The sequence below is a fragment of the Leuresthes tenuis genome, unplaced genomic scaffold (assembly GCF_036924035.1).
Source record: "Leuresthes tenuis unplaced genomic scaffold, fLeuTen1.0.hap1 SCAF_24, whole genome shotgun sequence".
Taxonomy (NCBI): Eukaryota; Metazoa; Chordata; class Actinopteri; order Atheriniformes; family Atherinopsidae; genus Leuresthes; species Leuresthes tenuis.
Genome location: NW_027325378.1, coordinates 2,178,077 through 2,195,027, shown reverse-complemented (window position 1 = coordinate 2,195,027; position 16,951 = coordinate 2,178,077). Strand labels below are relative to the sequence as shown.

General features: G+C 42.8%; 1 protein-coding gene across 4 annotated transcripts in view; it reads right to left on the bottom strand.

Moving 5' to 3' along the window:
* Positions 1-16,951, bottom strand: part of rreb1a (ras responsive element binding protein 1a) — a 60,299-nt gene extending 43,348 nt beyond the window's left edge. Inside the window, exon 1 of one of the 4 annotated variants that reach the window (XM_072378626.1) lies at positions 16,314-16,951. In XM_072378626.1, coding sequence (XP_072234727.1) covers positions 16,314-16,353 — 40 coding nt within the window. In that variant the 5' untranslated portion in view covers positions 16,354-16,951. Of the gene's footprint in view, positions 1-15,821; positions 16,074-16,313 lie in introns of those variants that run through there. The other 3 variants (XM_072378625.1, XM_072378627.1, XM_072378628.1) reach the window with 3 other exon arrangements.

The window sequence follows — 16,951 nt, the reverse complement described above, 5'->3', positions numbered from 1 at the left end:
ACCTGAAACGCACCAGGAGCCTCTGCTCAATGAGTCCGGCGCTCCGGCGTGTTTTAGCATGCAGCGAGGCCTCGAGGCTCCAACTGCAGCTTGTACTGGTTTGTTCTCATGAATCATCTGAACGAGCTTCAACGTTCACAGCGTTTGTCTCTTTTGTTTGAGAAATTTACTTTTTGGGAAAAATCTTTCCAGACTTCAACTGGACGGAGAAATGTGCGTCATCGTCAGGCTAAGCGCTAACCTCGCTAACAGGACTTTTTACACGTTAGCACAGAAATGTCCGGCTAAATATCAAAAAACGGCAGCAAATAGCCTGAATCATAAAAAGTTTGGACCCGGTCAGAACAGACTCTCGTTGGCCAGAAGATGCTGGATAAGACCGAACTGTTAAAGCTGCTTTTGAAGTGTGTTGGAAACAAACTGTTTTAATTTACATTTGTTGGGGCTTCGTGGCCTCTTCAACGCAACAAATTCATGTGCACGGCTGTGCATGTGCAGGGTTCACAGGGATCTATGGCAGTTGTGTTACATCCTACAACTGTAAAGGGAGCCGAAGAGTGTTCACATGCACTTTAAAACAGAGCTTCGACTCATAATTATATTAATCAGTGATTAAATGTTTGGTGGAAAACTTTATTAATCATCAGACAGTCTAATTACTGAGACATAAATTTTACAAATATCTGTCTAAAATGACAAATTAAACTAACTTAAAATTGCTCTTTTATTCAACACACAGCTTTTCTGCTGAAAAAGAGCAAATTTCTTAAACTACTTTTTCTTTAAAAAGGACCAAACTGAAAAAGTAATTAACCAAAATATTTCTAATCAATAACAACGATGTTTATTAAGCTTTAAAAGACTTTCTTCCTTTTCAAAAACTACAAATTTACTGGAAAAGTGTCAATTTCATAGCTTAAAAAGGGTAAAAAGCAACCAGAAATGGATGGTTCACTGAGCTCATTAAGACGCCTCATTGTTGAGCTATTTGCATGCATTTCCCAGCATGCATTGCATGAAAAAGTTGTGTTGCAAGACTCGAGTTACATGTGGACACAAGTTAAAACAATATGAAGCAGGGCGCAGAGAAACTCCCCCTCTTCCCTCGATAATGGTCAGCTTTGTGTCAGAAGAATACAGCCTTCATATGAAACGCACGCGCACACACACATGCACACTCCCGGTTGTAATTAGATGATGCAGCTCAGCTGACGGCTGACCAAAGATGCTCTTTATTCTTTTAGTTCATCTCTCCTTCATTTTCCTGCATCTCCTCCTCTCATCATTTTTCACTCTCTTTCAATCCTCGTCCTCTTTAAAGAAAAAGAACCTGAAGAAGAAGCCTTCATCCTGTGTGCATGTGTGTGTGCATGTGTGTGCAGGGCGTGGTGCTCAGAAGGACCAGGTTTCAGTCGAGTGAAAAGATTCAGACTCGGTCTTTGTGTGTCTGCCTCTGGGCGACACACACACACCAAAGTAGGTGTTTGTGTGTCCTGCTGCAGCACTTTCCCAGGGGATGGTTTATTGTCATTTTCAACTAAAAGCTGAATGGAGTCTGGTGGGCACACCTACTAAAGCAAACCCCCCAATTCACACCTGAGACAACACACCGGCAGACCCACCCATGACAAACACACTTTTCTGTCACCAACAAGCAGAACTAGTTGTTTCCCCCCATTTTTAAGTTAACTTTCATCAAATAATCGTCTTCGTTTTAAACTCCAAACGGTTAAACAGAAGAAGAAGGCGAGCCTGTTGACAGTCATCATATCGAGTGTTTGTGGACGTTTGGTCTACAGACGGAGGACAGAGAGACATTCACACGTGTTGGAGGAGGAGGAAGAGGAGGGGAAATGACAGATGTGGAATTAAACGAGGAAGACGAGGGCCCCTCCTGCCACATGGCTCCATGTGCTGCAGCAAACCATTATCTGGGTACTGGAGTAGTTTAGGAATCGGATTTGTTCTCAGCTAACAAGCCGACTGGTTTAAAATGCTAACGTGAAATGTTCCCTTGTGTTTGTTCCGCTCAGTGGACTCGATATGTGAACCGGCTGCTTTCTGCTGAGATGCTGCAGCACTGTGCTATCGCGCTAAGCTATCATGCTAAGCTAACTGGCTTTTACAGTGGACACACTGTTCAGTACTTTCTCTTTACTTTTCTTTGAAATGCCCTCAAACTTTAGATATTTTTCCCCTTCATTTTTCCCCTGCTGCTACAAACGTGCACACGTTGTGCGACAGTAATAACTGTCCGTGTGAAACAACCGCTGAGCAGAACATGTCGGGGAGAGTTGGACGAAGAGGAGTCTTTTCAGCGCTAGTTGTTGGTACCAGTGATTATCGGTGGGATCAGCTAATCATCGCATATAAGCCACGTTAAAAGTTACGTGAATCACAACATGAAGAAGAAAGTGAGAAGAGGAAGAATAGAAGATCAGCAAACAAAGTTTGTCTAATCTTTGCAAACGATTTACGATGTTCAACACATGAAACGAGAAAATCCAGCACAGCCTGTAGGGCTGGGCAACAAAATACTTTCTGGTTTTCCTTCCCACAGGAACCCAAACACAGTAAAGGCCCAGTTTGCTGCTGCTTGGAACCGGTTCGGTTCTCCAGAGTCAGACCTGGAACAAACCATCGCAGTTTGTTCAAAGGTTACTGCAGCTAACGGCTAATTAGCATCTCAGACAGAGGCTTCCGGCCCAGAGGGAGCTAAGTGGCTAACAACCAGATGCTAAAGACGGAGCTGCGACAGAGCAGGTGACTTCGTGGGATCATTTTCAACGCGTCCGTGTGACACGGCGGGAAGAGTTTACAATGATGCTGAAGAAATGTTTGACATTTATACGGAGCAGAAGTCGCGGTTTATCCAGGTACAGCAGAGGTTAGCTTGACGGCGTTTAGCATCTGAGAAACGTGCTCAGAAAAGTACGTTTTCAGGATCGTTAACAATGGCAGAGCTTTTTATTGTATTTTATTAACATGTAGAGTTTAAACTGTTTAATTTGTAGTCACTTTTCTTTTATTCGTTTTATTGTTCAAATAAAAACAAAACTTTGTCATGTGGAGGTTTTTTTTTAAGAGAAAGAAACAAATAAAACCAATAAAAGTAGAATAAATCTAAAACTTTTCTTTTTACGCGCATATCAACCAGCTCCGACACAATCATCGATGTTCGTAGAGCGAATTTATCCCTAAAAAATTCGTACGAAAGTTCGTAGTTCCTCCGAGAACTCCACAGCCAACACGTTCTGCCCTCTGGGAGTCGCCAGAACCGGTTCTGAACCCACCAGAACCGGTTCTGAACCCACCAGAACCGGTTCTGAACCCACCAGAACCCTCCGAGATGAGGAAACCTCAGTCCTGCGAACTTCCCACCGTAATCTTCCTCCTCCTCTTCCTCCACACACTCATGTGAGCACAGACTGAAAGCGCTTGTGTGTCAAAGGAAGACGAAAGTCCGTGGGCATGTTGGAGCTGCAGTCGCCGTGGCAACGAGGCGTGCCCCGTGTTTGCAGAACAAACAGCGGTACCTGTGCAGAGGAGGGAGGGGAGCGCGCACGTGTGTGTGTGCGCGCTCATTCCCGTGTTAATCTGTGTGCAGTGATGTGTGTGTGCGCGTGCGTCAGATTACAGCTAACAGTCAGATTAATGGGGATTATGGAAGCAGTTAGCTCCATTCACATGCTGCTGCTCAGCTCCAACAACGCCAACCGCCCCGGCTGGAAAACGGCGACATCATCACGCAGCGTCCGAACATGTCTGCACAAAGAGGCAAAGCACGGCGATACAGCTGCTTTCTGAAGCCAAAAGGAGCCGTTCTTCAAGTAAAAACACAAAAATATGAAGAGGGGAGACCAGGAAAGAGGAGGAGGCAATAAAAATTACAGAGAGAAGAGGATGGATACAGGAGCAGCTAGGAGAGGAAACAAGGAGACATGACAAAGTGAGGAAAAGGAGGCAAGGAAACCAACTGAGGATATAATGGGAGGAAACAAGCACAGATAAGGACAGAAGGAAAGAAAACAGGAATTACAGAGGAAGGTGGTAAGGAGACAAGGACAAAGGATACAGATGAGGAAAGGAAACAAGGACACATGACAAAGTGAGGAAAAGGAGGCAAGGAAACCAACTGAGGATATAATGGGAGGAAACAAGAACAGATAAGGACAGAAGGAAAGAAAACAGGAATTACAGAGGGAAGGAAACAAGGACAGAAGAAAAGAGGGAGATGATACAGGTGAGGAAAGGAAACAAGGAGACATGACAAAGTGAGGAAAAGGAGGCAAGGATATGAAGAGGAAACCAACTGAGGATATAATGGGAGGAAACAAGCACAGATAAGGACAGAAGGAAAGAAAACAGGAATTACAGAGGGAAGGAAACAAGGACAGAAGAAAAGAGGGAGAGGATACAGGGGAGGAAAGGAAACAAGGAGACATGACAAAGTGAGGAAAAGGAGGCAAGGATATGAAGAGGAAACCAACTGAGGATATAAAGGGAGGAAACAAGCACAGATAAGGACAGAAGGAAAGAAAACAGGAATTACAGAGGGAAGGAAACAAGGACAGAAGAAAAGAGGGAGAGGATACAGGGGAGGAAAGGAAACAAGGAGACATGACAAAGTGAGGAAAAGGAGGCAAGGATATGAAGAGGAAACCAACTGAGGATATAAAGGGAGGAAACAAGCACAGATAAGGACAGAAGGAAAGAAAACAGGAATTACAGAGGAAGGTGGTAAGGAGACAAGGACAAAGGATACAGATGAGGAAAGGAAACAAGGAGACATGACAAAGTGAGGAAAAGGAGGCAAGGATATGAAGAGGAAACCAACTGAGGATATAAAGGGAGGAAACAAGCACAGATAAGGACAGAAGGAAAGAAAACAGGAATTACAGAGGGAAGGAAACAAGGACAGAAGAAAAGAGGGAGAGGATACAGGTGAGGAAAGGAAACAAGGAGAGAAGAGAACGAGACAAAGATAGAGGACAAAGTGAGGAAAAAGGAGGGGAGAAAATAAGAATTACAGAGAGAAGAGGATGGATACAGGAGCAGCTAGGAGAGGAAACAAGGAGAAATGACAAAGTGAGGAAAAGGAGGCAAGGATATGAAGAGGAAACCAACTGAGGATATAAAGGGAGGAAACAAGCACAGATAAGGACAGAAGGAAAGAAAACAGGAATTACAGAAGGAAGGTGGTAAGGAGACAAGGACAAAGGATACAGATGAGGAAAGGAAACAAGGACACAAAGCAAGGAAAGAAGAGAAGGAAACAGGGAAAGGATTTGTCTGCCTCCTTAACCGAACATCAAACAGGCAGAGCCTGAAGTGATTGCGGTTCAAATCGACCTTTATTGATTCAACCACCGCTGTTATTTGCATGCTCGCTCCCCCTCCCGCTCCTCGCCAGCTGACAGATCCGTCGAGTCAGCAGGAACAGCGAGCGAGGGAGGAGGCCGAGCGAGCTGCACACAAACACCGAGAGAGAGAGAGAGCCGTTAACCCTTTCCTCCCCGCCATCAGGCGCCCAAACTTCAGCAGCAGCGATCACTTCCTGCTTTGGCCTGAAGGCGTTGCCATGGCAGCACTGAAGGTGTGCTGGACGGAGGGATGGACGCAGGGTGGAGGTTTCGTATGTAGGACAGACCTGTTGTATGAGATGCCAGCAGCTCTGAGTGTGTGCCTGTGTGGGTGTGGTGAGAGCGTCTTGCTGATAAGCAGCTTGTGGCGCTAACTACCGCCGCAGCAGCCGCCATCGCACACGCTCAGAGCCACCTTCAACCCACTGGCTGCAAATAAAGCCGTATTTACTGCCGGTCCAAAGTCCGAGCGCCTCGGCTGTGAAAGAATGTCACAATGGATGAAGGCAGGAGGAGGAGGAGGAGCCGAGGAGATGAAAGGCAGCAGCAGGAGGAGGAGGATGCTACAGAAGCTTATCTTGGCTTTTATGATTCATGCGTTAAAGACCAACCTGCTGCTGCTTCGTTTAAAGGAGCAGTTCCACCCTTTATTCTCCTTCTGACGCCGCTATCCTGTCAGTTTCAAAGTATTTTCCTCAAATAAACCTCCATAAGCCTGTTCAGAACACAAGAAACACTCCATTTTCTTCATTTTAACAGGAATCAGTGGAGAATTCAGCTGCTTTCAATGAGGAAAACTCTGCAAAATGTGACCATAAACTAAAGAATATCAGAGCTGACGAGTCGAGCTGCAGTTTCAGCTCAACTGTTCCACTTTAGTCCGATTTATGCAGAGCTCCGAAACCAAGGAAGGAAACCAACAGACTGCCTCAAAACTTTATTTGAATCCTCCATCCTGAAGGTGCACGAGGCGACAGTGGGAAGGAAAAACTCCCTTTAAACACCAGAACCAGGAAGGCCAGCGATCCATCAGGGTGCAAATGACCGACCGCAACGTCTCGTCAAACTTACGGCAACAAGGCAGGGACAAAAAGGGAAAAGATCAATTAAACTGATGTCTGCAGCCTAATAAAAAACGATCCCAGAAAGTTGTTATTTTTAAAAACTGTGGTCCAACACGGTGTCCATTTATGCTAGTGCTGGTAAATTAGTGGTAAGTTAGTGGTAAGTTAGTGGTAAGTTAGTGGTAAGTTAGTGGTAAGTTAGTGGTAAGTTACTAAACATCAACAAGGAACCGGATCAAAGAGAAGTTTCAGTGTTTTTTCTTGACTTTGCATGAATTGGACTAATCTGGGCTTTATTCAATTGGAGTTGACTGGATTACGATTGTTTTACCATGAATTGGATATTAATTTTAATTGGGTCACATGGAAGTAACGAGTTGGGGTAAAAAAGTGGATCTAAACTGAAAAGCTGCTATAAATCAATTTGAAACCAGTGGGATTGAAACAGCGAACCCGACCGTGAACCTTTGATAACGTCTAACAGCCTGTAGATGATTCTGTTCATCCGACAGTGAAGGAACGCCGCTGTAAATGATCAATGCTGTGTTGTAACAAGGAAGAAATCAGTCACTATATGACTCCTGCTTTAATATAGCAGCTTTACATCAAATAAATCTACATTTATGACTGTTTTCCACATTACTTTGGTCCAGTTCGATCCCAACACAAGAACAAAAACTCATCATTGGTGCTCTGAAAGGCGGAAAAGTACAAACTCTTGATGCTTGATGCTAAGCTATTAAAGAACGTGTTCCTCCCATGGAGAGAAAATGAGGTAGAGGAGTCAGAGAAGAAGAAAGGCTGGAGGGTTAACAGGAAGTGAAGCAGCCTCTCATCAGGAGAGCAGAAGAGGAGATGGAGGAAGTGGAGAAACAATAGCTCCTCTCTATGTGTGAGCTGCAGCGAAGCCTTTATTATCAGAGACGTTACGTAACTGTCAGAGATGTTGTTCATCCTCTGCTGCTGCGAGCTTCCAGGAAACTTTCAACCAGTCAAAAACACCGACCGCCACTCAGCGCGAGGTGGGCGGAGCTACAAGATGCTGAAGTTTCCACAAAGAAACCAAAAATGACTTTAAAAACCTGCAACAGAACTGAACTGTTGGCTTATCGGCTCCAAACCAGCCGAGTTATGTAAACGAAGCTCCCGGGGTCAGGGCCGGACAAAGTCTCCACACTTTATGGTCAGCGAGTTTACATCCGACAGTCCTACAGGTTAACTATGTGAACCCGCCGGAGGACAAAGAACAGACCGACAGAATATATTCATAAATCTGGGATGAACAATCTCTGCAAAACACAGAGAAACTATGGAAAAAAGTGATTTATGAGAGAAAATCACTTAAAGAAGTCCGACCCTTTAAATGGGAACACTAAATAATAACTGGAACCAACAATTCAGCGATAAAGAAATGAAACGTTCTTACAGACACAAAAAGACGAAACTCAAACTCCGACAATCACGAACAAAACTAAAACAAATGATCAATAAAATGTGTAAAAAGCCTCAAAACGTTCACGTCACACTCAGAAATCTACAAAAACAAGAAGTCCTTCACATTGGAGATGCTGAAAAACAAGAAAAACTGCCTGTTAGTTTCCAGCGAGGGACTCGAAACGCAGTCCGACGCCAACGACACGAACCGACATCTTCGAAAAAACAGTCGACAGACAAAAGAAAAAGTGGGTACTTCTATGTTTGTGAGGACCGGCTCGAAGGTTCCGGCCTGAGTTCAGGATTCAGGTTAGAATCAAGTTATGATTCGGGGTCCTGAGATGACTTATGTCACCTCGAGTCCTCTCAAAGACTAACTCACCAACCAGAGTGTGTGTGTGTGTGTGTGTGTGAGCGGCCTCTCGCCTAAATTTAAACCCAGCAAAGAAACCGCAAAGCGGCCTGTGGAGTGTGTGCGTGAGCCTGAGTGTGTGTGTGGTGACATCAATCCCACAGAGACACACACTTCCATGGGAGGAGCCGGTCAAACGACACACTAAACTCTGGGAGTGTGCGTCCTGCTTCGTCCCACATCTCGGATGACGCTCATCTTCTTCTCGTCTCTCAGAGCTCACTTAATCATTTTACCGGTTAAAGACTTTTTCATCTACTTGTTAAACCGTGAAACTCTCATCCAATAACTTGGAGATCCAGATCAATATTATAATCATGAGTTATCAACACAGATTGAGATCAGTTCAGATCATTTATGCAGTTTTAGGAGGAAATTTGAGGCTTTTATTTTGAAACTAAAAGCTAGAAATCAACAACTTTTCTCTGTCCAGCGAATCTTCAGCATTCTCCTCGAGCTCTTCGCTCATTCAGGAGTGCCGATGACTCATCAGCGCACCTTCAGCCTCAGTGAGCATCCAAAAACACTGACTCACAAACCGCCAAGGAGCATTTACGACATCACTTCCTGCTTTACAAACATGTGGGGCTGAACTGTGTGGTGACGAGTTTCAGCCGATGATCAGCAACAATCCGTCAGAATGGAAATAATCGGCTGGAGCGAGGACTTGCTGCTCCACAGGCCCATCAGGTACCAGAGGCCCCTGGGTTTCTAAGAGTCAAGGGGCCCCCGGGCCTTTAACTTGAGTATTAACAGCTCCGACATACAAGTCAGTGACACCCAGAATACCACAAAGATGTGGGAAAGAATCAAGGACCACTAAAAGACTACAAAGAGTCTAAACTAGCAAGAAAACTAAAACAGGCGAAAAGATTTCTAAAAAAAAAAGAAATCAATGAGTAAGAAATGCAAAAAAGACTAAACAACAGAGACCAAAAGAATCAGAAAACAACACAGTCGCTGCCTTCATCTGCATCTAAATAACAGCACTCAGACGATGGCGTCGAACCCCTCAGGTCAGAAGCGGTTTCTCTCTGGTTCAGACCAGAGGGGGAAGGTGAAAAGCCATCTGGTCCAGCCAGAGGTGTAAGAGTTTGACTTCTGCCCATCCCCCGCCCGCCATCCTCCTCACCTCCCCGTCTGCATCCAAACCAGACACAACAGCCTTCGTCCTGATGGAGCCGTAATTTCACAGCTCAAATATCAACTCATCCCTTTCTGACACAGGAAACCAGCAAATCATTTCCTTTAAATATGTGAAGGAATTACGACCAAACCATCAAAGGTCAAACAAAGCTCAAAACTTTTTTCCAATGTAAGCTGAATCTTCTTTGGTTTTTAACACTTTTACCAGATATTTTTTCCAATGTAAGCTGAATCTTCTTTGGTTTTTAACACTTTTACCAGATATTTTTTCCAATGTAAGCTGAATCTTCTTTGGTTTTTAACACTTTTACCGGATATTTTTTCCAATGTAAACTGAATCTTCTTTGGTTTTTAACACTTTTACCGGATATTTTTCCAATGTAAGCTGAGTCTTCATTGGTTTTTAACACTTTTACCGGATATTTTTTCCAATGTAAACTGAATCTTCTTTGGTTTAACACTTTTACCAGATATTTTTTCCAATGTAAGCCTAATCTTCTTTGGTTTTTAACAGTTTTACCGGATATTTTTTCCAATGTAAGCTGAACCTTCTTTGGTTTTTAACACTTTTACCAGATATTTTTTCCAATGTAAACTGAATCTTCTTTGGTTTTTAACACTTTTACCGGATATTTTTTCCAATGTAAACTGAATCTTCTTTGGTTTTTAACACTTTTACCGGATATTTTTTCCAATGTAAACTGAATCTTCTTTGGTTTTTAACACTTTTACCGGATATTTTTCCAATGTAAGCTGAGTCTTCATTGGTTTTTAACACTTTTACCGGATATTTTTTCCAATGTAAACTGAATCTTCTTTGGTTTAACACTTTTACCAGATATTTTTTCCAATGTAAGCCTAATCTTCTTTGGTTTTTAACAGTTTTACCGGATATTTTTTCCAATGTAAGCTGAACCTTCTTTGGTTTTTAACACTTTTACCAGATATTTTTTCCAATGTAAACTGAATCTTCTTTGGTTTTTAACACTTTTACCGGATATTTTTTCCAATGTAAACTGAATCTTCTTTGGTTTTTAACACTTTTACCGGATATTTTTTCCAATGTAAACTGAATCTTCTTTGGTTTAACACTTTTATCAGATATTTTTTCCAATGTAAGCCTAATCTTCTTTGGTTTTTAACAGTTTTACCGGATATTTTTTCCAATGTAAGCTGAACCTTCTTTGGTTTTTAACACTTTTACCAGATATTTTTTCCAATGTAAACTGAATCTTCTTTGGTTTTTAACACTTTTACCGGATATTTTTTCCAATGTAAACTGAATCTTCTTTGGTTTTTAACACTTTTACCGGATATTTTTTCCAATGTAAACTGAATCTTCTTTGGTTTTTAACACTTTTACCGGATATTTTTTCCAATGTAAGCTGAATCTTCTTTGGTTTTTAACACTTTTACCGGATATTTTGCACAACGCTCCAACGTTACAAACACCACAATGAACATTACGTGTTGGCCGTAAAATAATTTAAATAGGAAATTAAATGAAAGACACCAACACCTTTTCCAGAAAAAGTCCTCGTTTTGAATTTAATCGTCTTTGTTGACAATAAATCTGCAGATATTTGGCTTATTTACTTTTTAGTTAATAATTTACAATAAAAATGACTATTTCAGCACGAGGAAAGAATCAAACGGTCATCAGGTACTTTTCATTGTTACCGCCATTTCATAGAGAAAACCATTAATAAAGAAACGTAGAATTATTGATCACGTAAATAATTATTAGTAGCAGTTGAACTACATTTTGGGTGATTTTACCGGATATTTTGCTTTGTGAGCTGAAAATTTGTCATCCTCACTTTGAAGTGAATTGTACTTTTCATTGTTTATAGAAAAGTTATTTCATTAAGAAGATCGCAATCAGAATTATTGATCATGCTAATAACCACAGGTTGCAGTTTAACTGTTTTAATGGAGTAACTTGCAAAAAGAAAACAAAATTAACGTAATTAGTAAAATGATAAAAATAATGGGTCAGGTTTATGAATCAACTTTCACTCCAAACTCCCAGCTTCTCCTCCTCTTCTTCTTCCCCTCGTCTGTTGGGGGATGGAACATAATCTTATCTAAAAAAAGGCGGGGCTATAAATAGAGGTTGGGAGCAGAGGGAAAGAGAGAGGCCAGCAGAAAGAAAGAAAGGAAGGAAGGAAGAAAGGAGGAGTACATCCACCTCCTACTACACCTTCTCCTCCAGTCTGAGGAGCTGCTGCTACCTGAGTGACTCCTGCCAGCCGCTGCCCTCTGATTGGTTCAAACATCAGCTGCAGCATCATAACTTTAAACAGGATTTTTAGGCACTTTCAGTCCGTTCGCACAATCAGACATCGTCATGTGATCCAGACTCTGTGTGTGTGTTAATGTGGAGACAACAACAGTCTCGGGGGGGAGGATGACAGCTTTTAATTAGCTGCTTAACTTCTGTCCCCGTGGACATAAACATCCCTCTGAAACTCCCATTAACTCCCCCATTCACACAGTTAACATACACACACTGGTGAGTAATTATCATCGTCTGCATTAATCAATCATACCCTTAATTTGATGTTGGAAAGAAAGATTCCACCAGCATAAAACAGAAAAACGACTCCGCTTCAAACAGATCAAACATAAAAGCTCTAAAATTAATCAGAACTTTAAGTTAAAGACCTTATCGATAAAAAAAACTTTTAAAAAATTAACTCTATTAGGATTCTTTTTTAAATTTCCAAATGTAAGAAACACATAATTTAATGTAGATTTTATATATTAGGTGATTTAGGTTATTATAACCATATATACAATAACCTAAATCCCTCATATATATATAATAGCTTGAGGATTTAATGTAAATTTAAGTCAATAATATTTAAAAATATGAAACTATTTTTTTACATTTTTCATTCATTATTCAATATCAACCTTATAATACATTCACTTATTTAATATTTATATTTGATTATCTTTCTAAATCAATGATTTGGATCAGTTTTATGATCCTTTCTGAAGAAGTAGAAACAAAGGGTTGAATCCTGACTCATCAGAGTGAAACTCGGAGTTAAAGAAGCTCTGGAGCGGCTGCTGAAACAAACCAGCAGTGAGGCAATGATGAAGAGGAGATAAAACCAAGTCACAGTCGGTTGGTTTCACTCCTCCTCCACCTGTACGCAGCAAAACAAGCATCCCTCGCTTCATGCTGCATCATGTCTTCACATGACTGTGACTGCAGGCTGAGTGTCGGTCTCAGATTCCCACAAAACGCACTCACAATAGAAGATAAACACACATCACACACTCTGCGCCTCGGTGCGTGCGAGCTGCACCGAACACATCATCAAATACATCATCGCACATCAGCGGCTTAAAGAAAAACGGGCAGTTAAAAAGTGTCAATAACACTTTGATCACTTCCACTTTCTGTGACAGTGATCAATATCTGCGACAGAAGGCGAGGAATTCTTCCCGTCAGGAGGGCGTTGCATCGTCTTTGTTCTGTGATTAACTCACAGTCATGCAGTCGGGTTTCAGGATAAAGAGGTTTCACAACTTTTCCAATAAACCATTTGTCATCATTTAAATCTTATTTGCCGATCGCCTTCAAGACGTGACTCTGGGGGTGTTCTTTAAAATAAAGATTATCGAACATCAGAGCAGTCAAACCACTTTAAGACAGAAAGTTAAATGTTCAGCATCCGAGCCCACAGGAGGAATCCACTTTGATGTTTTGATTAACACCCCTTCTCCTCCCCCACCCAGCACACATCTCCATCTGAAAACCCCGCCTCCGCTCCACCAAACCAGTTAAAATTTCCCCCCTCAGCAAGAAGAGCCGTCCGTGAGAGAAAGAGGGGAGAGATCAGCGCCTGTCGCCGAGGGCCCAGCTCGGCCTCAGTGTTGAATTTCGTAATGGAATGCTAACTGCTCATCCGGATCTCTCCTCCTCCTCTTCCTGACTGGAGAGGAGGAGAGGAGGACCAAGCTCAGCGGGGATATGAGGGATATCATCACAGGAAAGCTTCCACTTCAGCTTGAAACACTCAAAGCACGCATTATACCTGGGAAAAATGTTAAAAAACGAGCCCTTAAGGTGCACCGCACACTCATCCGAGCCTCATGTGTCCACAACATAAAGTAGAATCACATCAGAAGAGAAACAGTCGTATCTGGACCACATTTATGGATCAAAATGCTGCAAAACTCAACGGAAAAACATTCACATAACCAGACAGCATCCTAAAGACAAAACTGAGCACTGGAGGCGCATTACAAGCCCATATGAGTGGTAGCATCGACATAAACCCGATTCTGAGAACAATAGATGCATTGATGTGACACCACAGGAGGTAAATCTACCATAACACACAATAAAAGTTTAATAAACACACTTCTGAGCTGCACAAATACAACCTATCCTGTGCTGAAAAGGTATTTTTCTAGGTAGAAAAGGAATTAAAGTTAATATAGGAGACCACGGGGAACGGAAAAAAGAACATTGCATCAAGCCCAGTTACATGTCCCCAACATTGATATATCAGGATAAACGCACAAAATCTCCCCTAAAGCTGCATTTATTTGGCTTTAACATTGGAAAATAATGCATCAAAACCTCTCAAAGATGCTCTAAACGCACTATAAGCCACAACACATGGATACACTTTGATTTTCATTTAAAGTAAATCAGAACGTCAGGAGTACATGGCGAACTAATACTTGCACAACAAGAACTTTTACAGATTACAAAAGGTCCAACAAAAAAGTCTTGGTACTAAAACCAGATAAGCTGCTGATAAAGGATATAATTTACCACAATACACTTTAACTGCCTACAAAGGGCGGTCAAAAATAAAAACAAGGTGATGAAAACTTAAAGTTAGCATCACTAATTCACCATTACGCCTTACAAATGGGTATAAATGTCTAAAAGAAGCTGAACTAAAAACAGAACCCCCTATTAGGTAATGCAATGGCACCTTGAAGTTAGATATATCTAACCAAGTTAAATAACTTGTTAAACCTGTAGAAAAGTCTGAAAACTATTTAAATTAGCTGCTAACATTAGCCACATAAGCTACAGGTCACACCTGACCAAGTGAGGCTGAAGCAGCAGAAACGGTTTAAGTTTACTGAACTGACACGTGACGCCATTTATTTATAATCAATTTAAATTTTAACGTGTGAACAGGTAATGTTTGAGAAGTTTCCGTCTCTGGTGAAAAGTGGAGTTAAAGTTCCTCAGCAGGGAGGAGGAGGGAGGTAGAAAATCCCTAGCAACCATTATCTAACCAGTTCAACCCTGAGACAGAGGGAGGAAGAGCTCATCAGTCCATCTCATCTCCCTCTGCCAACAGCCAAACCAAACCCCGGCCATCAATCATTCACCCAGTTCACCGATAAGAAACTCTTTGACACAGTAAAACCGCATTATTGTAGTTATTTATCAGCCCGACCAGCATCCTTCACCGTGTACCAACACGGAAAAAAAAAACCAACGACGAGGCTAACGGCTAACTTAGCCTCGAAAAAAGTTCACAAAGTCGACGGTTTGAGGCAGTAGACGGTTGGAAGAGTGCAAATAAGTAGTGAGTTAACGTTTAAAATGGAAGTTAAAGCTGGGGATGATGTCGAAAGACAGAAAAGAGGGACTAAGGAGGGGGAAGGAGGAGGAGGAGGAGGTGGTGGATGCAACAGGCGTCACGTCGATGCTGCTGCTGGCTGCGCGCACCCGGAGACGGTGGAAAACTCTCCGAAATGCGGCGAAAAGTCGCCAAACAGCCGTAAAAACTGGCACACACCGACTGGATCGGCCTTATCGGCCGCCTCGGCGCCGTGTTGGTGCGCTTTGTAAATGAACAGGGGTCGCTTTCTGGCTAAATATGTCTGAGCAAGGTCACGACAGCAGCGTCGAGCTAGCGGCAGTTAGCCAGGTCGCGAGCGGAAACCGGTGGTCTCTTTTCAAAATACAACTAACGATTTTCTTTTAACGTAAAACTTCAACGTTACAGCAGTTATGAAAGTCTCGTCATACATTGTTGTTTACATTGGAATAATCCGATATGGAGCAGTTTTTAAGCTCTTTTTAAATGAAGGTTTGAAGAAGTAAAACAAGCATGTTCACGAAAAAAACATCACAGCATTATTACATCATAAAAGTTCAACAATGAAACTAACCAAACCAGAAAAGTATTTCTTGAAGCCATCGTTCTTTAAGAACATTTACATTGCCTGTAAACGTAAAGTAAACGGTTAATAAAGCGTCCACACTGACCAAAGCAAACTGCTCCCAGAGGCTGGATAGCTTAAATAACCGTTAAGGTTTCATCCTGCCAATTTCCCTTCTCAAAAAGCGCAGCAACAGGTGTTTTAATTTGAAACAACACAGGAAGCAGCACCGCTGGTTTTCGTTACCTTGCCAAGTTGGTGTCTGGTAGCTTTACACATGGCCACTAGCAGCGAGGCTCCGACCAAAGTGCACCCGAGATATGGATGCTCGACTCCGGCGGAGAGCAGACTTTGAACCCCTCCTGCCACCCTTCCCGTGGCGCAAAACCGCCGAGTAACAGCCCGAAACGTGCACACGGGGGATAAAGTTGCACCAAAAGTCGAAAACACAAGTTGCTCTCGATAATTAGCTGAAGTAGACTCAATGAGGAAGAGACACGGGGTTGAATTCCACCGCTTGGATGCGCATCAAACTAGGAAGCAACACGGAGAGGAGAGAAAAACTAGTATCCCTCCCCACCGTCTCCACATCTCAGCCCAAAGTTTAGTTTAACAGCCGCAACAAGTCCGAACATTTCCCACAGAAACGAGCAACAGGTCGAACAGCGACTAAAGTGCGCGCACAGAGCCAGAAAGCATCAAAATAAAGCGATGGAGAGGCAGAAAAAGCACACTTACGCTTGACTTTGTTGGGGTTGGGCTGCTTGCGCCGAGACATCGTGGCGAGGATGATGATGATGATGGTGGTGGTGGTGGGGGCGATGATGATGATGATGAACGGCGGGGATGGTGGATGATGAAGGGGATGAAGAAAAAAAAAAAGAAGGGAGAGAAAGAGAGGCTGCAAACTTGCTCCGAAGAGGAGAGGAATCAAAATGGCGTTTCCGAAGGGATGTGCAAACTTGGACAAACTTTACTCCGGCTTCTCCTCCTCCTCCTCCCTCCTCCTCCTCCTCTCCCCTCCCTCCACAACCTCCTCCTCTTCTGCTTCTCTTCCTCCCTTCCCTTCGCTCTCCTCTCCCGGAGGAAAGAAGTAAGAAAAAATAAAAACTCGGGGGAAGAAGTCGTCGAGAGGAAAATGTTGGTTCGGAGATGAAGTTTGGTTGAACTCCTGCCCGGACTCCAGGCTCCGTCCCCCCGTTTCTCCCTCGGCGTGTCTCGGTGTCTCACCCTCTAAACCTGATAAGTAAAGCTCATCACGTGTTGTCTCTCCAGTCTCCAAGGGGACGTGGCCACCAAGCATCTCTGTCTTTACGCACAGACGGACGTTACTGGATTACCTCCTCTGCTCTTCCTCCCGGTACCGAGCCGTTAAC